Consider the following 23,546-nt stretch of genomic DNA (forward strand, 5'->3'; position numbering starts at 1 on the left):
CTTTAATATTTGTGGCACACCTTCCAGCACTTTGTGGGTATCTCATAAACCTTACAGCACCTCAAATATTGCTAAATTCCTACATTTAGGCAACTAGATTGTGTCCAAGGTTTGGATTTTTTGGGGTTTTTAAAGTTTCTATATGTGTTTTATGTTCTAAACTCCCAGAGTCAAGTGGAGATTTAATTTTTCAGGTCACAGATTGGTACCTAGTGACATTAGAGCTTTTCTAGTGTCTTGGCTTTCACCTCCTCTATGGAAGGGCACGGATGTTACGTGCCATGTCTGCTACTGTGGATGTCTCAACTACCAAATGTCTCAGTAGACCATCTCAAATTTATTTATGTGAACCAAACTTATCAGAAACATATTGGGATTTTAAATGCATTGCACAGATGGATAAATTAAACATGGATATCTAAAATGTTAGGCTGAATCTCACACATATTGTTTCACATCTTGTTTACAGCAGTAATTTCTGGCTCCTCTGCTGAACACTCATTTTTAAGTCCATTAAGAAACTTCTACTAAGACTCATTATTCTTTCTTTGCTTAATTTTGGAGATTTTTTTTTCCCACAGTACCTTTGCCACTGACAAAATACTGTACCTTCTAGAAGACCATCCCAACTTTAATCTTTCTCTGTCTCTTTGTCAACACCTTCATTTAGATACCTATATTTAGATATTTTAACCTTGAGCTGAATCTTTCAAAATAATTCTCAGGCAATTATCCTTATTACTTAATTATTTTCAACAATATCTAAAAAGAAAGCTTCTCATGCCCTTATACTGGTTTCATCCCATGACAGATTCTCTTTTGCTTCTGAGAGAACACCAGAATTGTTCCACCCATCTCACTGAAAATGAAAATTTTCCCATAGCAGAACTAAGAGAAATAATGTTCCAACTTGTGTCTGTTTAAAAAGTATCCTTGAAGGGGAGTTTTTCTCAGACATATAATCCCAGCTAAAATTGATTAAATGATTAAATTCTCATTCTGACAGTCATCATGGTCAGAATTTCTTCTAAATTCTGTAATCCTAGCTATAATAAATTCTGTATTCGAGCTGAAGGAATCCAAATCACCCACTTGGCAGCCACCTGTCATCTCCTTTAGTAAAGCATTTGCTTCTTGTAGTGTCAGTAATGTTTTCCCTGCTGTGTTAAGAATATAATTCAATTTTGTGACCTAGTTTGGTTCTGCTGCACTTATAGGAAATGCTGTGACACAGCCCATGGTAGTGTTTTATTGTACCTTTTCAGAAAAAAAAAGTCTTTTCATAAGAAGTGTCATTTTTTTATGGCTGTTTATTCCTATTTAACTTTATTCTTCTATGTCTGTGACTGTGCTGCAGGAGATGTATGAGACAGGAGATAAATTTGGATTATTTGCCAGACTTACTTCTGCAAGGCTACAAAGTCTGCAGTGGTGGATGCCAAATGTAATCTGGATTTTTATATCTCAGAAATAACATCTTCAGACCTTTCCAAGGTCCCTTCCCCTCTCTGTGTCCAAGGAAAGACAAAGTTCTGAAGATCTCTAGGACAATCTATAGCATGATCCAAGCAGTGTGAGCTTCTCCAATGCAGATTTTGACCTTTAGTCAAATAAGAATAATCTGCAACAAATGTGGCAGTTTATTCCATGTTCTGACGACTACTGGTAGTGCAAACTCTGCTGTTTGAGGACTCCCCAAACAATGTCCTCTCTACTTTCATCACAAAAAGAGGCTAAAGGTGCTAAGTCAAAGAGAAAAGCATATTGGGTAGAAGCTTTTTGGTAGGACAGAATGAGTTTATAAAGATAACTTCTCTAGTGTACATCCCTATTTTAAATCCCAATTTGTCAGACGACTTCTCATGCCCAGTTATTTCCTTCAGCAGAAGATCTGTGAGCAGCAGTGACCAGTTCAGTGTGGGTGAATGACCTTGTCCTTTCCAAAAGCACAACTCTGAAGGTTCCCTAACAGCTGTGAATTTCAGCAAGAAGTCTGAGAGCTTTAGTCAGGCTGGAACACAAATTATTCAGGGTTTTCTGAAACACCAGATCTTAGAGAAAAGAATGAAGGGTGACTTGCACTGGCCATGATTACAAGTCTTTGGAGCCTTTTGGATTCAGAAAAAAAACAGAGGGGAAAATGAACATTTTAGCACTGTGGTATCAATTCATTTTATAGGTTTGTTCTTTGACAGCTCTATCAGCTAAGTTTTGCTTAGATTTTCATTAAAATATCAGAGTGACAAAGAGAAATAATTGTTATTAAACTTTTAAGGACAAGGATATCAGTTTCACTCCCTGAATAACAGTTTTACAGAATAAGTTTATAAAAATCCTAATATCATAAGAGTTTGAGGTAACATTATGATATATTTTTGTTCATTTATCCCTCCCAAAAAAAGAAAATTATGCAAATCCAGTTTTGCTGAGAGGGAATACTAAAGTACAGTGCATTGTGGTGTGGTCAGTCTGTCCACTCCCAGTCTGTCAGGTTCCTTGTCATCTGGTAGTTCTAATGAAAACAAAAGTAGTGCCATTCCTGGTTTTAGGCAGTTCAATATTAGTTAGATCTTGATAGGATTAATAGGGATAAAAATCCCAATAATTTGTATTAACTATGTGACTATTTTTCATATTAATACATGATTATTTATTAATAATTAGGAATTCATAGTTAAATAGCCAGTAGTTTATTCAAACTGATGGTCAGTGTTCTTTTTATCTGTTGTTTTTGTCATTCACTGGAAAGACAGATTGATTCATTTCACTTGCCCCCTGTTGATGTTTTTATCATTCTTTTATAATTGAAATATAACTGCTAATTAAATATCTTGAGAAAGAAAAAAAATTCTTGAAATATTGTACTGATTTTGATGAAATGTTCTTTGTCTTCAAACACCTGATTTTTTTTTTGGTTTGTTTGTTTTATGCTCTCTCAGCAAGTTAAAGCTTCACTATAATGTATATTTGAAAAGACATTATTTATCACATGCTGGATGTAATTTTTGTATTGCAAGTATTGTAATATTTGTATTGCAATTATTATATCTTCATGTTCCCCTGTTATATTATCTTCTGCTGTCTTTCTAACAAAGAGACAGATCCTGCTGGACTATGAGGTCTCAATGGATGCTATCAATGATCCTGTCCGAAGACAGAGGTTAATGAGTGCAGCCACAATTCTTACAGATAATTCAAGTAAGCCATTCTTTCCTCTTTTTCCTGTGGTGCTTGTGTGACTCCACCTGAGAGATCAAACTGTCACAAGCACCATTATTTTAAAAGGGGAAATTATGCTGCCAAATGTAAATTTCAGTAAAATAAATATTCTCATATCTCCTGCAACTCGCAATTACCAAGGGTAAATTTTGCCTGACCTTTATTAGTCTGTGATTAGTTTGTGCAGAATGAGCTAAATAATTTTTTTCCATGGTGCCATTCTGCTCATGTGAGATTGACTTTTCAATCTTTTCAATGAATTATTGTCTTTTTCTTCATTCTGTGATATTCTACAAAGGATTATTCACATATCACTTTCCCTCTTTGTCTGACAGAGTCAAAACTGAACTGTCCTACATTTTGGAAAAATTTCCCTCAAAAGTATCTAATTTGGAATTGTTGTCCATTCTGGAGAGCAGTCAAAGAGAAGATGAAATTGGTGATTTTGAATCCATTTGTTGATCTCTTAATCATGGTTTGCATTATCTTGAATACCTTGTTCCTGGCTATGGAGTACCCTGGCATGCAATCAGTATACCAACGACTGATTTCTCTAAGTGACCAGGTAAGTTAAGCCTATATAAGATTAAAAATTGAGTTATAACCCTGTATTTATACTGGGACACTTCCATAAGGAGACAGACTTTTTCAGTGACTTTTTTTCTGAATTTCATGTTTATCTTTCCAGATCTTCACCCTGATTTTTACTGTAGAAATGATCTTGAAAATCATTGCTCTAGATCCTTACTACTATTTCCAGGAAAAGTGGAATATTTTTGATAGCTTGGTTGTTTTGATTGGCCTAGCAAGCTTTGGAACAAATCTGTCACCTTTCAGGCTGGTAATTATTTATTAAAATTAAAAAATCACTTATTTTTTTTTTTAAAGTGCATGTGTTGTACAGTGAAATACCCTCATATGATTTTGCTGATGAGTATGTTAAATCTGTTTTCTTTATTGATAAGTAGTAAGACAACATGAGCTTTTAATTGGAGTGATTTTAATTGCATCAAAACAATTAGAAGGCTTTCTTTGGGGAAAAAATAGTGATATTACTGCAGTAAAGATAAATGTAGAAAATGTGGGGTCTGGCTTTTTTGTGTGCTGTGCTATCTGGGCTGTTTTAACTTTTTTCTTTTCCTTGTGTTTTATTTACAGCTCAGGATCTTCAAATTGGCAAAGTCCTGGCCAGCCTTAAATACTCTTATGAAAATAATTCTACATTCATTTGGTGCACTGAGTAACCTCACTCTGGTTTTGGCAATCACTGTATTTATTTTTGCTGTAGTAGGAATGCAGATTTTGGGCAGTGATTATAGCACAAATTCCACTAAAATAAGCCCCAATGGCAAATTACGCTGGCACATGAAAGATTTTAGTCATTCAATCCTCATTATATTCCGAATATTATGTGGAGAATGGATTGAAACTATGTGGGAATGCATGGAAGTGGCTGGAAAAAGGAAATGTCTCACCATTTTCTTGCTTGTCCTGGTGCTAGGAAACCTGGTGGTGAGTTTCAAGTCAGTTTTCGGTCCCTACTAAATGCATCCAGTTACTTTTTTCTTTGGAGGAAAACTCAACTGTTTGAAAAGTATTCACTTTATTATCTTTTCTGGGTGTCACTTGACATACGGTTTTGTTCTGTCTCCGTTTTTCCCTTTTCCCCTTTCTTTCTCTTTCTCACACAAGACATAGAAGCAAAATAAAATTATTCCTTCTATCCAGAGTATAAAAGTGCAGAGCTTATCATAATTGGGTGTCAGATATCTTAATCTTTTGTATTGATGGGATCAAATCACCAAACTGTTGAGTGCTTTTAATGCATTACACATTGCCTCTGTGCTATCAAAAGTTTACAGAACCCAGATTTTTGGGTTTATACTAGATCTAATGTAAATTTACTGGCAGACAAAATATTTTTGATCTGCTTGGTTTGTTGGTCTATACCAGATCCTTTTTGATGGTGATGTAATTAAAATTCATCTTTGCATACTGTTTTTCTACGTCTGCCTCCTCATACACTATGGACATCAAAGCATGTGAAAATATATTTGATATACCCAAACTCTCACCTCCCTCCTTTTTTCTCCTGCCAGTCCATCCAGAAGGAGCCATATCATGCCATAACAACATTCCAGAGTAATAGTAAAGAATTTCATTATTTAGTAGTAGTTAATGAAAGCGAGTTTGAGGGTCTCTGAAGTGTCTCTTCTGTTAGCAATAGTGTCTCCAACTTACTTTATTTTAAGGTCCTCAACCTGTTCATTGCTTTGCTGCTGAGTTCATTCAACATTGATGGCCCAGAGGGACAAGAGGAGCCTCGAGAAGGGACTAAATACCAGATTGCCATTGCACAGATTCACGAGAGCCTGAAGGCTGTCAAAGACAGAATTTGGGATCACTGCTGCAAAAGAATGAGGGGAAGCCTCAGAAGAACAGACAAAAAGAAGACTTTGGCAGAAGTTTCTGGGAAGGGCATAGAGGTTACTAATTATGCCATGACACATGTCAGGAAATACATAGACAACAGCTCCTTCGATATAGAGTGTTGCCATGTGGAAGAGAATTCCTCCATAGCAAGGAAATATGAAGAAATTTTGACCAGCCACAGTACCTGTGTTCCCATTACAGCAGCAGAGGCTTACCCCAAGGAAGGTGATGATGGGCACATTTTGCACACAGCTGTAGAATACAGGAAACAGGTAAGGAATATTGGTATTTGAAAAATTATTGTGACTTGCATCTGTAAATGCAATCTCAAAGACTCAACAGTAAATATTATCCTTTCTGTCATTTCTCCCATTTTACTTTCTTCTTCTAGTACAAGGGCTACCAAATATTCTTGGTTATTCAGTGTTGAATATATGTTGAATATTCACTTTTTCATCATTCTCCTCAATGACAGCCAAAATTCTGCTTCTGATTGTTTTGTTTCCATTTATTTCTGTCAATTGATAAAGTTCAATTAAGACATTCTTTCTTTTTGTCTGCTTTGCCTTACACCTGGATTTTTTGGAAGGCAGGCCTCTTGTGTTGATTATACGTTGCTTCTCAATTGCATGGAATCCAAAGGGAATGTAAACAAAAGCTACACCTTAAAAAATAAATTCTTAGTATTTTTTGGGGTTTTTTAAAATCACCTGTTCACCTCCATGGTACTTTTGACTCCCCTTTACTTTTGACTCCACAATATCTCTTGATTTTGTTGTGTTGGGCAAGATAAGTTTTTCTGCATGTGATTTTTACTGCCATGACAGCGGTACAGAGGCATTTAGGGATACTGGAGATATTTCAGGTATCTGTCACATCCACTCAGGATTGTCATATATGGAGCAGGAGCTATAGGAACTCTTTTCACAGCATCACAGAATTGTTAGGGTTGGAGGGATCTTTTTTTGGATGGATTAGCACATGGTCAGTGTCTAGGTGGACTGCCAGGATCCATTTTGTATGGTTTTGGTCATAGTAGGAAGCATTATCAGTGCAGTCTCTTAGGACAAATTCTCAAAGAAGCAGAAATTGCTGATCACCTTAGAATCATCCATGGCTGTTTCAAATGTCTTGCCCATAAGCATTTGATGTCAGAAATTCATTCCCTGCTGCAGTGGAATCTGGTATTTCTTGGAATTTGTAGTGTCAGAAGGACTGAGGACTGATTCTGATCACTTAGATCTTCTGCCTATAACTGGAAGCATAAATCTTTTACAAGCATTTTAGGAAAACTATTTAATTATTCGTAAAAAGATAAACTTGCTAGTGAAAGATTCTCTTCTCATTGAACCTACATGATCTTTAAGGTCCCTTCCAAACCAAACACCCAAATCATTCTGTGATTATATGAGTCTAAACTTCATGGATGTTTTACATTCTGTTAAATCATTTTGCCTTTCAAGAATGACTGTCAGGAAAAAAAATAAATGGAAAATCAACTGATTTGCATCATTTCGTGCAGGGAGACAAATTAAGACACAGAGAACAGTGGCAGAATTCAAACAGCTTCAATCAGAGTTCTGGGACTTCTGAAACTGCAAATGCTTTCACAGTAACACACCCAAAGAAAGATCAAAAAGAGGTAATTATAAATTTTATCATTTTGTATTAATATGCTGGGCCTTCCTTCCCCTCTTCAAGCCTTTTGAGACATGATTTGTATCTCTAAAAATGGACTGGCCTGAAGAAATCAGAGTTTTCTCTACAACTGTAGCATAATACAATATTTTCTAAACATTTCCCTTCCTTCAAGTCCACTGTAGATAACTAAAAGAAACCAAGAAACTTGTCAAAATAAAGTGATAGAAACAAAAAGCAGGGATTGGCTAGTTCTGTCCTATTATTTATAATTTATTTTGGTAGTTCAGCAACAGAAAGATAATTTATACACTGCAAATTTCTTTTGGGGAGGGAGAGGAGATGATAGTTTTCATTTATTTTAGGTTTGTTACCCTTATTAATGAAAAGCAAATCTATTATTTTCTTAAATTCCTAAATTCTTTAATTCTTAAATTCTTCTCCTTTGCAGAAATATCATTCTGTTCGTAGCTTTTCTGAAGGCAGCACTGTGGATCCAGTGGTTCTTCTGGAGATGTTCTCCCAGACTAAAAACTCCCAGCTGCCTAAGGACTGCTTTGTAGAAAGTAGGAATCCTTTTTTTTTTTTTTTCTTTTGGTACTGCACTAATGCCAAATGAACCAGTGTTCAAAAATATCCAATATCCATTTGGAGCATGTCCAGATTAGCAGGAACTGTTTGCCTGCTCATCCCAGTTTGGATATCTGCCTTTGATCACCTCAACTTCTTCTTAGACTCTGTTGGTTCAATCCTGCTGCCTTTACAGATTAATGAAGAGTGTTTCTGGCACAGGGCAGTGAACAGAGTACAGATGTTATGTCTCTGCAGTGCAATAAAGTTAAATAATTAGTAAAAATAATAATTTACTGACATGATAGTAAGGCAACATCTCTTTTTAAAATTGAAAAAAAAAAAAAGATAAAAAATGCAGAAAATAAACACATTTTTAGATAGAAGTAAAGGCTTCTTTTGTGCCCACAAGCCTTTCTGCAGAAGGACATAAAAAGATGTTATTCCATCTTTTATAAGTTATAAAAGTCTGTTATTCCATGTATGTGTTGCTTTATTAAAAGAGATTTTTTTTGGCATAAAAACTTTTCTTTAGCTTCAGATCATTTCAATAACAGCATCATTTCATAGATAAAAGAGCACATTGTTCCTATAATATGCAAAAGGCCTTTTTTAGATGTTTCATACTTTTTAAATTCATATCTCAACATTTTCCTTTGAACCAAAATGCTGTTCTCTCTCTTTTCAGGTTGTGTTGAGTGTTTCCCATGTTGTGTAGTGGATATCACAAAGTTTCCAGGCAGAACTTGGTGGAACTTTAGAAAAACCTGCTACAGAATCGTGAACCATAGTGGGTTTGAATATTTTATGGTTTTTATGATTGTATTGAGCAGCGCAGCACTGGTAAATTTCATTTAATTTCTCCACTTTTGAATTAATTGTTCTCAGTAAAGGAATTTATTTATTGAATTGCTTTCTTCTGCTCTGACATTCCTTTCCCCAGGAAGAGACAAGTGTGTAATAAATATAACCTTTAGAAGTTATAATGCTTTCCTCCACTTGGATAAGATATTTAAATAGGTGGATTTAAACATATGGACTCATAGTTCTTAATTGAACATAGTTCTTTATTCTTTTTTTGTTAATTACAAAGCTAAACCAGAGCCTGATATTACTTGGGAAAGCTTGAAAAAAAAATAGCACTTCTAAATTAGTAAAGCAAACTAGCTACTCAGTAAAAATGTAGATTGAAAATTATCCAAACATTATGATCAGAAGCTAAAAGTGAAGGTGGCTGTAAATTGGTAGGTGAGATAATGTTTCATTGTTACTCTAATCATATTCCATTTCTACTGAAGAATAAGGGAAGAATTATTTTATTTGAAAGTATATTCACTGTCTACTGAGAATAACTTATTAAATAAAATATTATATAATGCAGAAGGAACATAACCAAATAGTCTGAAGGTGATCTATGTGGCAGATGTCAGAATTGCCAACTAAAGTCTGCTCTCTGTACGTTAAATTCAGGTTGTTCCCTGAACTGTAGATTTTAACTGTCTGCTTTAAAATTCTCCTGACAAAACCTCCAGGGGAACTCCCTGGTGCCTTGGTTGGAAAAGACAGATGTTTGAAGGAAGGAAGGAAGGAAGGAAGGAAGGAAGGAAGGAAGGAAGGAAGGAAGGAAGGAAGGAAGGAAGGAAGGAAGGAAGGAAGGAAGGAAGGAAGGAAGGAAGGAAACTGAGTTATTTTTAATGTTGAACAAAAAGTTAGTTGGTACCCAGGTTCAATATAACAGAACAATAAAAATTACTTGCCATCAAAGATGATTTGCAGTGTTGAGAACTTTCCCATTTCTAAGATACTTATCCTCTTGCAAAAAGGGACTTGTCCATTGTTTGCTTGTTTATATAGTTTAGTGATATGAAATTTTCTGAATGAGTATGAATGAGCACCAGACCACCACACACGTCCATGGCTTGTAGTGAAATTAAATGAGATGGTGATCACAGAAAGAATGCTCAGAAAACCAGGGGAGAAGTGGATGAAAGAAAAATTGCAGACATTGCCAAAGACTTGGGGAGGAAATAATGCAAGGTGTTAAAAGCAATTGGGAATAGATTGGCAACATGAAAAAAAATTAAAATAAATTAGCAAGGCAGCAAATATTTTAAACATGAGCAAACACTGATGTGAATGACAGCAATCAGAGAAACATTTCCCTAAAACCTCAAGGTCAAGGTTTAGCTGAAAAAACATGCAACTTCAGGAGTGAGCAGTTCCAGATGAGGTGTTTGTCACATTTTTCCATGTCTGTATTACAACTCTGCAGGATGACTCAAGATGACTCATTTGGAAGGTCAGAGTCTGACAGACACTGGTTAATTCTTAATTCACTGGTTAATATATTCAATTCAGGCTTTCTTGTGAAGAATTTTTGATCAACCCCTTCAAAATTGTCAACTAGATTGAGAAGCCAAAATTTTTTAGCCACAACTGACCTGGTCAGACATTTTTTGAAGTGTTGAACATAAAAACTTGAAAGTATGAGATTTTTCAATCAGTGTGAAAATTGTGTGAAAATTAACTTAATTTTTTGAAGTGTTGAACATAAAAACTTGAAAGTATGAGATTTTTCAGTGAGTGAGAAAATTGTGTGATTGTACTTTTTTTAAAATTTACCTTTTTACTTTTAAGTATAAAAATAAGTGGTGGTTGTCCTTAATTTAATATGGAATGGTTATAATAAGCCAAACTATTTATTCTTGTGCAATTCAAAAATAATATTCTGTGAAACTATTGACCTGTTTTAAAACTGAATTCTGAAATTCCAGGCATTTGAAGATGTTCACCTGCAGAAGAGGGAAAAAGTGAAAATTATCCTAGATTATGCTGATATCATATTTACCTACACCTTTTTTACGGAGATGCTTCTGAAATGGGTAGCTTTTGGTCTGCACAGTTATTTCACAAATTCTTGGTGTTTGCTTGACTTCATCATTGTGTGCGTAAGTATTATACTCAGCTTGTCATACATTTTAATTTTTGATATTTTCTATATAGAGAACTACCTGTAAATTGTGATTATGAATTAATACAAGTCTTAAAGACAGTTTCCAAAAGCTAAAAACCTTCAATCTAAAAGCGGCTTTAGGACTTTAAATGGAAATTGTCACTAATAATCAAGAAGTTGCTGAAGGAAATTTTATTAGGTATCACCATCATTGAAGACCATGATGGTTCTAAAAACTTTTTCAATTGTAGGGAGGGAGTTCAATTAGTGATCAGAAATAAAATTAAAATAAAAGTAGAAAATGTGAAGATACTGACAGTTCTGGACTAGGTGATCTTAAAGGCTCCAAACCAAATCTTTGATTTTGGCATTTAGAAAGAGAAAAAAAGACAGAATTCCTTCCTTGAAGGAGAAGAAATTTAAATGGCAAAGACAGTTGAAAAGCATGGTTGGAAAAATAATTTACCAGGGAATTAAAGATAGGGAAGTATCTTTTGCTTTGCACAGCCTTAAAGAGCAATGCTGGAACCACCAAGAGTGAGATAAGTGCAGTGTTCAATACATACCCATTTGCTCTGAATGTAGAAAATGTTAAATATTATAATCATGCTGTATAAAAAATTAAACATATTTTTTTGTCAACATCACACTGGGACTGTTCTGAAGTTAAATATTTTAAAATAAGGATGTCTAAACTGCTGACTTGTGACATCAGAGTAGCTTTTGATAGACTCAGGATAGTCAGCATTGAAAGTCATGAAGCACTAGGAAATTTCAACAGAAAGATCTAATATTATGACTATTTGTAAAGAATACTTGAGCAGTTACAGTTTTCTAATGTAAACAGCAGTCCCAGCCAGAGGATAAGCATGGAAATATCCAATGGCTGAACAATGAGGCAGCAAATTCAAATAAGAAGGAAAGCACAAATCATGAACAGTGAAAAAAACCTAATTATTTAAATTATCTAAAATGAACCAGATGCACATTCCCATCCTCAGTTATGATAACAAATTCCTGTATACACTTTTGAGAATAACTATGTAGAAATGGGAGTATTTAATCTGAATAAACCTTTCTGGTCTGGTACTGTATGGAAGTATCATAGTTACCAGTTTGATTGTTATACTAACATTAAACAAAATTATATTAACTGTTTAAAAAATCAAATTAAAATTAACTCCATTTTTTTCATATGTTAGAAAAGAATGAAGTAAGATTATATTGTAATGACTTTAAATGTGTATTTTCTTCATTTGACTTAGTGGTGAAATATACTGTAACTTTCATCTTAGGATTGTCTACTAATATAGATAAAATAAAATTTTGTATGCCATTTAATGATCCCAGTTCCAATTCAATGAACACAGCTGTCCTTTGTTTCCTGGGGACAAAATTCTGTTTCTGAAGATTCCTCACCTTGTTCCTCTGGGACCAGCCTGAAATCTCTCAGGACTTTCAGAGCACTGCGGCCTCTACGAGCTTTGTCAAGATTTGAAGGGATAAAGGTAAAGATCTAGGGAGGGTCTGGGTTTTTATATGGATGAGAGATTTCAATAGATAAAGAAGAAGTAAAAATCAGTGCCTTTCTGGGAAAAGTGATCTATTGAATTCAATTAATGAATCATTTTCATTAATTTCATTCAGGTTGTTGTGAATGCACTCTTTGGAGCCATCCCCTCCATCTTCAACGTTCTGCTCGTCTGTGTTGTCTTTTGGCTCCTCTTTAATGTTCTAGGAGTCAAATGGCTTGGAAGCAGATTTTGGAAATGCACACTCAAAAAAAATAGTACTGATTTCATTAATGGCAAAAGAGATTGTATTTCCAACAATGGGACATGGACAAATAGTGCTGTAAATTTTGACAATGTTGGCATGGGATACTTGGCTCTTCTCCAAGTGGTAAGTTCTATAAAAACATGCTCATCTTTGTTTTCCTCAAGGACTGGGTTGAGCAGCCCAACCAAGCCACACCACTATGCTCCTGTTTATCTCACTGAAACTGGGGATTTTTTAGCTTCCATTAATATTTTCTTCTTCTAAAAGCTGCTCACCTCCTCCTAAAGAACACTTGGGCACATGCATGCAGTCTTTTGCTACAATCAATAACTCTTTCACAGCTTTTCAATTTTGTTTTAAATTTCATTTCTGTTTTAATTTTGATTAACAAACGAAGCTTGAAATAGTCTGCCTGTTACTGTATTTAAAGTTATTCTTGTTTTCTCTAGTTCAGAGTGGATAAGAAAGAAAACTCATGGACCAATTTATTTAGAATTCTGTGTCCTCTTTTGTTGTAAAAATCCTGAAGTGTTGGGGTGCTAATTCACTGAGCTTCCTAATACCACAACAAAGGAGAGAAAGGCATTTTTAAAAAGTCTCTGTTATCTTTGTATATTTTCTAGATGTTCTTTGCTCTGGATCCTCCAGAATGTTCTATGATAAAAATTGCAGGATGAAGCTGTCTGCTGTTTTGTTAGAAATTGGTTTTTTTCCTTTTAAGTTGTATTTGCTAGTTAAGCTGAAACTTTTAGTGTTCTTTTGTTTTTACAAAAATTTCAAGTTAACAAGAGTTAGCCTTAAAGCATTTGACATGAATCATGACTTTTCATTTCAGGATAATTTTTTCTCTGTAATAAACTCCAGTGAATCATACTTCCAAGCATATCTTAGAATTTATGCATATTTTTTACAGCATGCTTTTCTTTTTTTCCACAACTATTAACACATTTATATTAGCAATAGCTATTTTTTCTCTTAGTTGTAAAAACAATGCATTTTCTTTCAGGCAACTTTTAAAGGTTGGATGGATATTATGTATGCAGCAGTAGATTCACGTGAGGTATGTCACTGAAATGAAATTTTAGTTATTTTCCCTTTCCTTCTTCCCTTTTCTATCTATAAATTTAATTTTTCAGCTTTGTTTGCAACACCAGGTCAAAAATGCAAGTGGAAGAGTGCATCCAGCTACACAGTGAAACAATAATCCTTGGAGTAACAAATATCTGAAACTTAGATAAAAGAAACAGGTCACAATAGAGTGATACCACACAAAAAGAGGACAAGCTAATATATAATTTTGTACAAGTCTGATTTGGAAACAGAATATGACTGTGCCTCTGAAGCAAATTCTCTTCCTTTTTAAACATGTGCAGTAGAAATGAAACAGCCTGCAGCTTTATCAGTGATTTGAGAAAGTTTTCTTCCCTACATTTGACACCCTCGCTATTTCTTCCCCATTTGCATGTCATGTTTCTCACTCTCATACTAGCAGTGAGTTTTAACTTTTCTGTATTTAGCTGACTTTGCATTTTTTCTTGCTCATTCCATCACTGTACTCTTGACTGTAGTTACAGAGCTGCTAAATAACAATATTGTTCCTTGTATGGCTGGTTTAAATTGCTTCTTGCCTGGGATAGCATCCCAAAGGAGGGAATTCACCATTAGGTTTAATCTGAGCAGTTTTTCTAATCAGGGCATTCACAAGATCCCTTCTAATTGGACCTGTTTGTTTGTTACTAAAAAAAAAATTGCTAGAGCAGGATTTGGGTTTGTTTTTCATTATCTTTACAAACAGTAACAAGATAGAGCAAGACAGTTGTACTTGTACATCTAGATAAAGGTATAAATGTGCAGAAATAATTTATCCCTCATGACAATAAAAATATTTGCTATAATAAATTGGAAATGCTAAAGCTGAGATTATCTCATTTTTACCAATATTATTTTTCTGGTTTGATTTTTTTTTTTTAAACAGATTGATCAACAGCCCGAGTTTGAAGCACGCTTACACATGTATGCGTTCTTTGTGGTTTTCATTATTTTTGGATCTTTCTTCATGCTGAACCTTTTCATTGGAGTGGTTATCAGCAATTTTAACCAGCAAAGGAAAAAGATAAGTACTACATGAGCTAACCTTCAGTCTCCTGTAATCCCAGTTTGATTAAGTGAATGCTGGTTGACATCTAGAGGTCTGACATTTTGAAATAAATGTTTAACTAGATACATTTAAAATAACAACATTTCAAACCAAGTTTTGAAAACAGGAATCCCCTCTTCCTTAAGGTTTTTACCTGTGAATTCTATTTTCCTGCCAAGTCCTGAATTTGCTCTGAGTAGAGGACGAGGAAGAAGGAGTGAGTAGCATTAGAAATGAGAAGTCAAAAAGTTACCTAGACTTTGCTACAGGAGAGTGGAATTCTTCTGAAGATTTGCTTTGGGTAACAGAAAAACCCTTTTTGCTGAGAGTAAACACCTCACAAATGTGAGCAGGGTAGTCAGTCATGGACGAAAGTCATGGAAGGAGTAACCTCTGCTTTCCTGGTAAAGAACCTTGAAAAGGTCTTGTCAACAGAACTTCTAAAACTAGCTGCACATTAAAAAGTCATTCATCTACAAAATAAACCTACAGATTAATTTAGTGAGGTTTTAAAAAAATTCTGCACTGGGATCCAAGCCATGACCCCAGGAGGAAGCTGTGTAGAAATTTAAAGGCTGCTTAAAGCCCATGAAGCAATGACTGCTTCCACTTTTCTCCTCCTAGTTGTTATATTCCCTGTTGTTATTCAGTAAGAAATGGAAGGCAAAATCTCAGAATGGAAAATGCAGCAAAGAAAAGCAACAGTCATCTCTCCCTGGAATACTTCACCTTCCTGGTGCCAAGATTGTTTATCAATTGAGTTCTGTCCTGATTTATTTAAGGGTTTAAAGTGTCCAGAATATAGAGGAAAATTGGGCCAATCAATCCACTTGGAAGTCTTACAACAAATAAGTATCTTGCTCATTGAAAAAATACCAGAAAATCAGATCCCAACAGGAGGTTTACAATTTCAAGGTTCCCATTTGGAAGGCAGAATTTCTACTGGAATAGTTTATTATTTCCATAGGCTGACTTACACACCAAGTGTCAAAGCACTACTGCCTTTGGTAGAGAAAAATAGAAATAAAATCCACAAGAAATTCTTCTGTTCTCTGAATTTGCACAGAGAAAAGATGTGTAGGGATTGAGGAACAGCAGTCCAACTTCACTGTAAGAATTTTCTTTTATAACAAAGTCCATGTTACAATAATCCAAATAGATAAAAAGGTTAAGCAGTTTATATGCTTGAACATTTGATAGAAGTTTATGTGGATGTAACACTTTTTTACTTTTCTTAGTACATGCTGTAACTGACATTTTTTTTATTTTTCATTTTTGTCTTTTATTTCTTTTCTTTTTCTTTGGGTGTTTCACTGAGATTCCAAGTAGTGAAGTTAAGCAGAGTTTTGCTGGAGTGATTCCAATTGCAGGTGCCCTGCTGAACATTGTTATTTGTTTGTTGTACAAAATGCTGATCACTCGGTGCTTTTATGATGAGTGATTTCTGATTACTGGGTTCCAAGTGGTTGCTCAGTAATACAGGTGGTGTGGATGATAATAAGAAATTCATTTCCAGGAACTTCCCATAGAACTTGGTCCCAAAATTCTTATTCATCATCCTCTATTTACTTGCTAGTCCAGCAATCTACTTCTGCTTCTGCCTTTCCCAAAAATATAAAATATTCTACTTCTTGATCAATCTTATGTAATTTTAAAACTAGGAAATAAATTTGCAAAACTCTGAAAAGGCTCTCACACTTGAGGGAACTGACTTGGGATCACTGCCTGGGCTTGTCTTTCATGATCAACCCAGATCAAGGGGAAAAGGAGAAATGGTGAAGATACATTTGGTCTCTGTGCTCTCTTAGGTCCCACTGATGACAACTGTCACTTGCTGTCTTTAACATAAATTTGTTGGTATTTATTTGACTTCATCTGAACAACAATGGTTTTGTTTTTTCTTTACTTAGGTGGGAAAGATCTATTTTTGACTGAGGAACAGAAAAAGTACTATAATGCCCTAAAAAAACTTGGATCCAAGAAACCTCAAAAACCCATCCCAAGACCATCGGTGAGATCACCTTAAGAAGAATATGACAGAGGATATAAATAAGATGATATTTAAACTCAGTAGCCAGGAATTGGGAAATAAACTTTGCATTAGAGCCCCTCATTTTCCGCAGTCAATACAGTATTTAGATTTCACTCTCTTTTATTTAAAAATTCTATCCAACACACTTATCTTTGAGGGTATTAATTAAGGAAATTTACCTCTTACTTATCACCTACTCAAATGTACAAACTTTTTAAACCAGTTCATATTAAGTATTTGATATTCATAACATGATCTTGGTTATTTAATTTGCATGATGTTGCTTCTGCAACTAGATTGGATTATTGCAGGTTAGAATGAATAGAGAGCAGTACATGCCCCATGGCTGTTATTTGCTTTTAAATAATCTTGTGCTTTATTTCTTACATTTTCTTAAATTAAATTCCAGGCCTGTCTTTGCACAGTAACTACTCAGAGTTTTTCCTGCTTATGACATTTTAATTAGAATTGCTTATCCTGAAATATCTGCTTCAATAAGTATTTCTATTAAAAGAGCAATCACAATGTATTCTGAATGTTTTCCTGCCGTATATTTTTTCTAAGCCAATGTGCTTGCACAATGCCTGAAAATATTGAAAATACGGTGAGTTTTCTTTGAGAGTCTAAAAAAAATCACCAAAAAATGCTTCTAGTAGCTTGTTATTAATTTATGTTATCTTAAATTTCTTTTCTAAGCACAAATTACTGATTAATATTTGAATGCAGGCTGGGTCCCAGAAGTGGCATTAAGTAGTTCTTCTTCTCTCCACAGAATGCATTCCTAGGATTGCTGTTTGACATCGTATCTCACAAAGCTTTTGACATCACCATTGTGATTTTCATCTGTCTAAATATGATTGTTATGATGGCAGAAAGCAACCACAAAGGCACCAAAGATGTTCTTAATAAAATCAACTACTTTTTTGTGGCTGTATTCACTGCAGAATGTGTCTTAAAAATACTGGCCTTAAGGCACTACTACTTTGGAAGTGGCTGGAACGTGTTTGATTTCAGTGTTGTGATCCTTTCAATAGTGAGTAAGTATCAATCACTAGGTCAGGTAATGTGTCTTACCAATATTAAGCCAAATTCCAGTTTGAAGTAACCACCTAGATATGCTTTATAAACAAATTCCAGATCCATTGTACTATTTCAAACTATCTGCTAAGTGATTCCTTCTAAAAGGATGCATTTTTGTTTTCCCTTATATTCTTGCAGAGTACTAAAAGGTAAACAGAGTTTTCAATTTTTTAAGTATCATTTTTATTGAGGAATTAACAGAATATTATTTTAATTCAGTAACATCTTTCTAAAGTTATTGTACTTTAACTCTTGTCTAACATTTTATGCTTTCAATTTACATGTTGTCACGTTAGCTGTTGTTTTCACAGGAAGAGAAAATTCAGGTTGAAAATACATTTGCCTCAAAAATGGGGATTAATTTAATTTTCCAGGACTTCCCCTTAAGAAGGCAGAGCCCAGTTGTAGATTTGGAAAGCTCAGGAAAACTTGGTTGCTCAACAACATACTAAACCTGGACCACTATTTGTGACTGAGAAAAATTATTAAAACTGGCTTGTATTTTTTTTGGCTCTTTAAATAAGACCAGATACTTATCATTTAGTCTGCAAAGGGTCATATACAGCTCTAGTTTCTTGTAAAGTTTATTTTGTCTGTTCTTCCTACTCAGGCTCAGGTCATAGCATATAATAAAGGATGGGAAAAAAAACCTGCTGAGTTCTCTGCTTCTTGCCTAAGCATAGCAGCCTTTTGCCATCCTGTACAACCCAGAAAAATTATTACTTCTTCATTCTTCTGTTTGTAATCATTTGCATTGCTACTGTGTCATTACTGTGATAGCAGGGTCATAGAATGAGGTGTTATGAGGGATACACACTGAGAGACAATTTTCCTTTATTTCCTTCTTGCTCTTCTCTGATCTCATTTGAGTGCCAGGCATTAGTCAAAGTCTCACATTTAAGCTTTGGCCTAAAGAAGAAGCAGCACTCAGACAGTGGCTCAGAGGCAATCCCAGAGCTTCCAGCATAAGACCTGAATGGATTTTAAAGGATTTTTTAGGTACTTGAGCAATGAATGCATATATTCACTCTCTAAATTAGAGAAACTTGGAAGAATGCAGCTTCCAAACTATGCAGAAATCTTGATGCCTCTTTTATATTGAAACATATTACAATTTTTCTTTCTTTACCTAAGCTTTTACCTGAGCAGTTTCAGAATTGATGATGTTTATATTGAGACCAGTGTAATGTGATCAGTGTTACTGCCGACACCTAAACACAGAATATTACAAAACAGACATTAATTTGACTAACTTGACCTGACAGCACTTTGTTTTCTTTTTCCTTTCAAAGGTCTTGGAGTCTCTGAAGTGTTTCAATCTTTCTTCTCCCCCACGGTTTTGAGAACCCTTCGTTTGGCGCGGGTTGGCCGAATCCTGAGAATAGTTCGCAAAGCCAGAGGGATTCGAACTCTTCTTTTTGCACTGCTGATGTCCCTTCCTGCCCTGGTCAACATTGGCCTTTTGCTTTTCCTGATTATGTTCATTTATGCCATCGTGGGCATGGCAAACTTTGCCTGTCTCCCCTTGGGGGGTGGGATTGATGATATTTTCAACTTCCAAACATTTTGTGGTAGCATTCTCTGCCTCTTCCAGATTACCACATCAGCTGGCTGGGATGCTCTTCTGGCCCCTGTGCTAAAGGAATCTGATAAATGTGCTCTCCAATTAAATGTAACAGGGACAGAGAAAAATAATTGTGTAAATAAGGGCTTTGGTATTTTATATTTTGTAAGCTATATCATTATATCTTTTCTCATTGTTGTAAATATGTACATAGCAGTCATTTTAGAGAACTTCAGTGTTGCCACTGAGGAGAGCACAGATCCTCTTTGTGAGGATGACTTTGATATGTTTTATGAGACATGGGGAAAGTTTGACCCTCTGGCAACGCAGTTTATAGATTATTCTGCTCTCTCAGACTTTGCAGATGCACTGGATGACCCCTTGCGCATCCCAAAGCCCAACAAAATCCAGCTCATAGCCATGGACATCCCTATAGTCAGTGGAGATAAGATCCACTGCTTGGATATCTTGCTGGCTTTCACTAAAAGGGTCTTGGGAGAATATGGAGATCTGGGGAGTCTTGAATTAAACATGGAAGAAAAGATTACAGCTGTCAATCCATCTAAAAGTTGTTACAGCCCAATTTCTTCGACCCTTAAAAGAAAACGAGAGGAAGTGTCAGCTCTTGTTATTCAAAGGGCCTTCAGGAGGTACTTGACACAACGTTCTCTTCAAAATATGTCCTTATACCACTGTAAACATAACAGTGCTGTCTTTGAACGAGACATACAGGACAAGCAAAGTCTTCTTGAATCACTGCTTAATGAAAATCATGGTAGGAAGGCAGATAAATTACGTCCTGCTTCTTCCATATCCCTCCCTTTAGTTTGTGATGGCTTTGCTGAGACAAACAGCAATAAGCTTGACACATGAGGTCACCCCTGGCTGCAGCATTTCCAATTAAACCAATGTCACTTATTTTCAGATGGAGACCATATTTTGATCCCACAAATACCCTACATTTAGAACAATACTGGCAGCCTTCAAGTATTGTAATTGTTCAGATTTGCAACTGCTCCTTAAAGCACTTAAACTTTGAACAATTATGTCTTAAATATTAGAGGAAAATCTCAAACCACAGAATTTTTTTTTCATCAGCTACTGGATCTGGTGAGTTAATTTTTTCAGCTGTCATTTTTATATTAGTTCAAGTGCTTACAGAAGAAGTCTGTAAAAGATCAGTTGTAAGCACTTATTTATAAACACACAAGGATATAGAATAAGGTATATGTTTTTAGGGAAAACCAATTTTTCCAAAAAGGCTTTATTGTAGCAAAATTAAGTAAGAACTGCACTTCTGTAAAAGAGCTCACTCAAGACACTTGGGTATAATCAGCCTCTAATTTTGATGGTTTTGGGACCATCATCTTCCTAATATCTTTGAATGGATTTGTTTATGTCTAAGAATTTTTGAGGTGTCTTTACACAAACACCTTAAGGGATTTAACAGATCATCCTCAGGTACCTGTGCCTGAAAGTTGTACATGATTTGTTCTTTGTATCATTCAGTATATGAAAATTGTTGTAATCATAATTAAAATCAAATAACATTGTGCAGGAGCTATTGTTTCCAGAAAGGAATAATTGCACATAAAATTCCATCATTATACTTTATCTCTAGAAAGCACTAAAGAAGTTCATGGTGTATCTTGTGAGGTAGCATTTATTAAATTTAGAGAAAGCATTTATTTCATTGATTCTGAAAAACAATGTATGAACAATGTGTAATAATATTTTACTGGGTTTTTTTTATTTTGCAGTTTGGAATATGACTGGTTTAGATTCTTCAATAAAGACTTCAGATGCTTAACATGCTTTTGTCTATTTTCTAAGTATCTTCAATTTAATTTATAACAAGACAATCTATTATTGAGGGGTAGAACAACAGCAATATAATTTTCCCAAAGTAGCTACCTATTAGCACAAGAAAACTGAAAATATTTTGCTATTCACAGGGAGGCAGAAAAGATTTAGCATTTTCAGGCCAAGAATATAAAGAAAAATAAGGTAATGAATTTTTACTGTAATTTACCTTCTTAAATACTATTAAAATAGAACAGATTTAGTCAAAACAAAGCTATTTTTGGGACAAATAAAGGCACAGGCAAGCTAAGAGTTAAAGAGCTCAGATACAGTATAACCTGAATTAGATTTATTTTGGTCCAACATTGGAACAGCCTCCCCAGGGAAGTGGTGGAGTCGCTGTCCCTGGAAGAGTTCAAAAAATGAGTGAATGTGGCACTTGGTGGGCATGGAGGTGTTCAATCAAAGGGTGGACTTGATGATCTTGGGGGTCTTTTCCAACCTTAATGATTCTGTGATTGCTTTCAGAACCAGCTTCTGTTCATATAAAAAGATCTGCAGAGCTCTCAGGAGAACTCGGGGCTCCGTGGGATGCAGAGACACCGGGCGGGTCTGTCTCCTGTCCAGCCTGGATTGTTCCATGCACAGTGATGCTGCTCAGGTGAAACGATAAATTTTATTCAGTGTGAGCTGGAGTGAGCTCCGGAGTGAGCCAGCAGCTTTTGTTCAGCGATCAGGCTCCATTAGATGGCAGCATTTACTGTGGTTTAGGATGTGGCCACTCTTCAGTGGAACAGGTGAAACTCGCCCACTTCAGCACACAGGTACTACCTTCATTCTAAATTGTTCACAAGTCTCTTTTTTTCCAGTCCTGGGCTTTCAAGTTAGCCACAGGTCTCAGTAAGTGGTTGTTTGCTGACTGTTCTGGTGTCTGATAGACCTTAATTGTTGTGAAAAAAAAAAAAAAAAAATTGTTCTCCTGTGCTTGGAGTTTCCAGAGGGGTAGTTCAAGTATTCCTCTATAGCACTGTAAAAGGAAATGTTTTTTAGAGAAGAGGTAAGACTGCTTTGGTCTTGCAAAAGAAAATATATTGGAATAGAATAATTGGAAATAGGAGGAAAATTAAAATATATTAATAATAATAATAGAAAATATATTAATAATAATAATAAAATATATTGGAAAATAAGGAAAGACTGGAAAAGCCATGTAAGAGAATTTTAAACATTAATCACTCTGATCTTTCCAATTAAAAAATATTTGTTTGAATGAAACACCGGGTTCTCTGTCCTTACCTAGAAATACTTCAAAGATGAACACTTCATTTCTGTTGCAGGGGCAGAAATTTTGACAAAATCACACCTGGCCTGAACACATCCTTAGTGATTATGTCACCTCAGCAACATACAAAACCACCTGAATTCTCCATGGGGATAATTTAAAAGTCTGACTAATTCTTTAGTATTTCTTAAGCATTAAAATTGCCTTAGCAGGCTGTTGCAGGGTTGGAAGGAGAAGGGTGATATCCAGCTGCTGCAGCTTCTTCCTGCTGGATTTGTCCAAGAGCCATTTCAGCTCCTGAAGGAATGTAGAGTTTCTTTAATAAGTCTGTAAATGGTGATGAGTTAAAGCAGTGAACAGGTGGGAGCTTTTAACAATCCTGTTAATCTGGAACTGTGCGTTCCTCCAGGTAAAACTGCCTGGATTTCTGTCAACTCTGTGAGAAATTCAGGAATGCTTGGAACACAGAGTAAGAATATTCCTTTCTGTTTGTCACGTTTGATACTTAAATCAGAGAACAGCAGAAACAAAGGAATATTGGATTCCTCCAGTGAGGAAATACTGTGAATGTGGAGCTCCCAGGGAATTTCTGAGGGTCAGCAGTAGAGTACCAACCAGCACTGCCTCCTAGTGCTGGTGCAGTCTGTGTTTTACATTTCCATGTGTCACTGTCCCCATGTGGAAATAGAATTAAACAAACCCCTGGGAAATAAGAGTTTTTTTCCACTTTTGTGGTAGCACTGAATCCCTCTGAGCAGGATCCCCAAAGGTTTTGTGGAAATTGTCCTTTTACTTTTTGGAGTTCCTCAGTTACTGCTCACCTTGCAATGTTTGCACTACCCACTGTTTCCTCAGGACTCAAAAGAGACCCCATGTGTAAATAAATAAGTTATTTGAAAAGAAAGAACCTCTAGTGAAAAGTTCCCTGCCCATGGCAGGGAGGTGGGAACTGGATGATCTTTAAAGTCCCTTTCAACCCAAATCATTCTGTGATTCTATGAAAGGTACCAGAAAGAGAATCTCATCATTTCATCTTATCCCTGAACCTAACAGAGG

General features: G+C 35.4%; 1 protein-coding gene across 1 annotated transcript in view; it reads left to right on the plus strand.

The window, feature by feature from the left end:
* Positions 1 to 20,278, plus strand: part of LOC121365033 (sodium channel protein type 5 subunit alpha-like) — a 31,591-nt gene extending 11,313 nt beyond the window's left edge. Inside the window, exons 11-25 of the mRNA XM_041488882.1 lie at positions 3,096 to 3,198; positions 3,555 to 3,784; positions 3,908 to 4,060; positions 4,378 to 4,731; positions 5,472 to 5,924; positions 7,742 to 7,856; positions 8,549 to 8,703; positions 10,635 to 10,848; positions 12,233 to 12,321; positions 12,461 to 12,715; positions 13,599 to 13,652; positions 14,568 to 14,709; positions 16,640 to 16,740; positions 17,534 to 17,798; positions 19,134 to 20,278. Coding sequence (XP_041344816.1) covers positions 3,096 to 3,198; positions 3,555 to 3,784; positions 3,908 to 4,060; positions 4,378 to 4,731; positions 5,472 to 5,924; positions 7,742 to 7,856; positions 8,549 to 8,703; positions 10,635 to 10,848; positions 12,233 to 12,321; positions 12,461 to 12,715; positions 13,599 to 13,652; positions 14,568 to 14,709; positions 16,640 to 16,740; positions 17,534 to 17,798; positions 19,134 to 20,278 — 3,828 coding nt within the window. The remainder of the gene's footprint in view (positions 1 to 3,095; positions 3,199 to 3,554; positions 3,785 to 3,907; positions 4,061 to 4,377; positions 4,732 to 5,471; positions 5,925 to 7,741; positions 7,857 to 8,548; positions 8,704 to 10,634; positions 10,849 to 12,232; positions 12,322 to 12,460; positions 12,716 to 13,598; positions 13,653 to 14,567; positions 14,710 to 16,639; positions 16,741 to 17,533; positions 17,799 to 19,133) is intronic.
* Positions 20,279 to 23,546: the final 3,268 nt, after the last annotated feature.

The sequence above is a fragment of the Pyrgilauda ruficollis genome, unplaced genomic scaffold (assembly GCF_017590135.1).
Source record: "Pyrgilauda ruficollis isolate IOZ18807 unplaced genomic scaffold, ASM1759013v1 scaffold12, whole genome shotgun sequence".
Classification (NCBI taxonomy): Eukaryota; Metazoa; Chordata; class Aves; order Passeriformes; family Passeridae; genus Pyrgilauda; species Pyrgilauda ruficollis.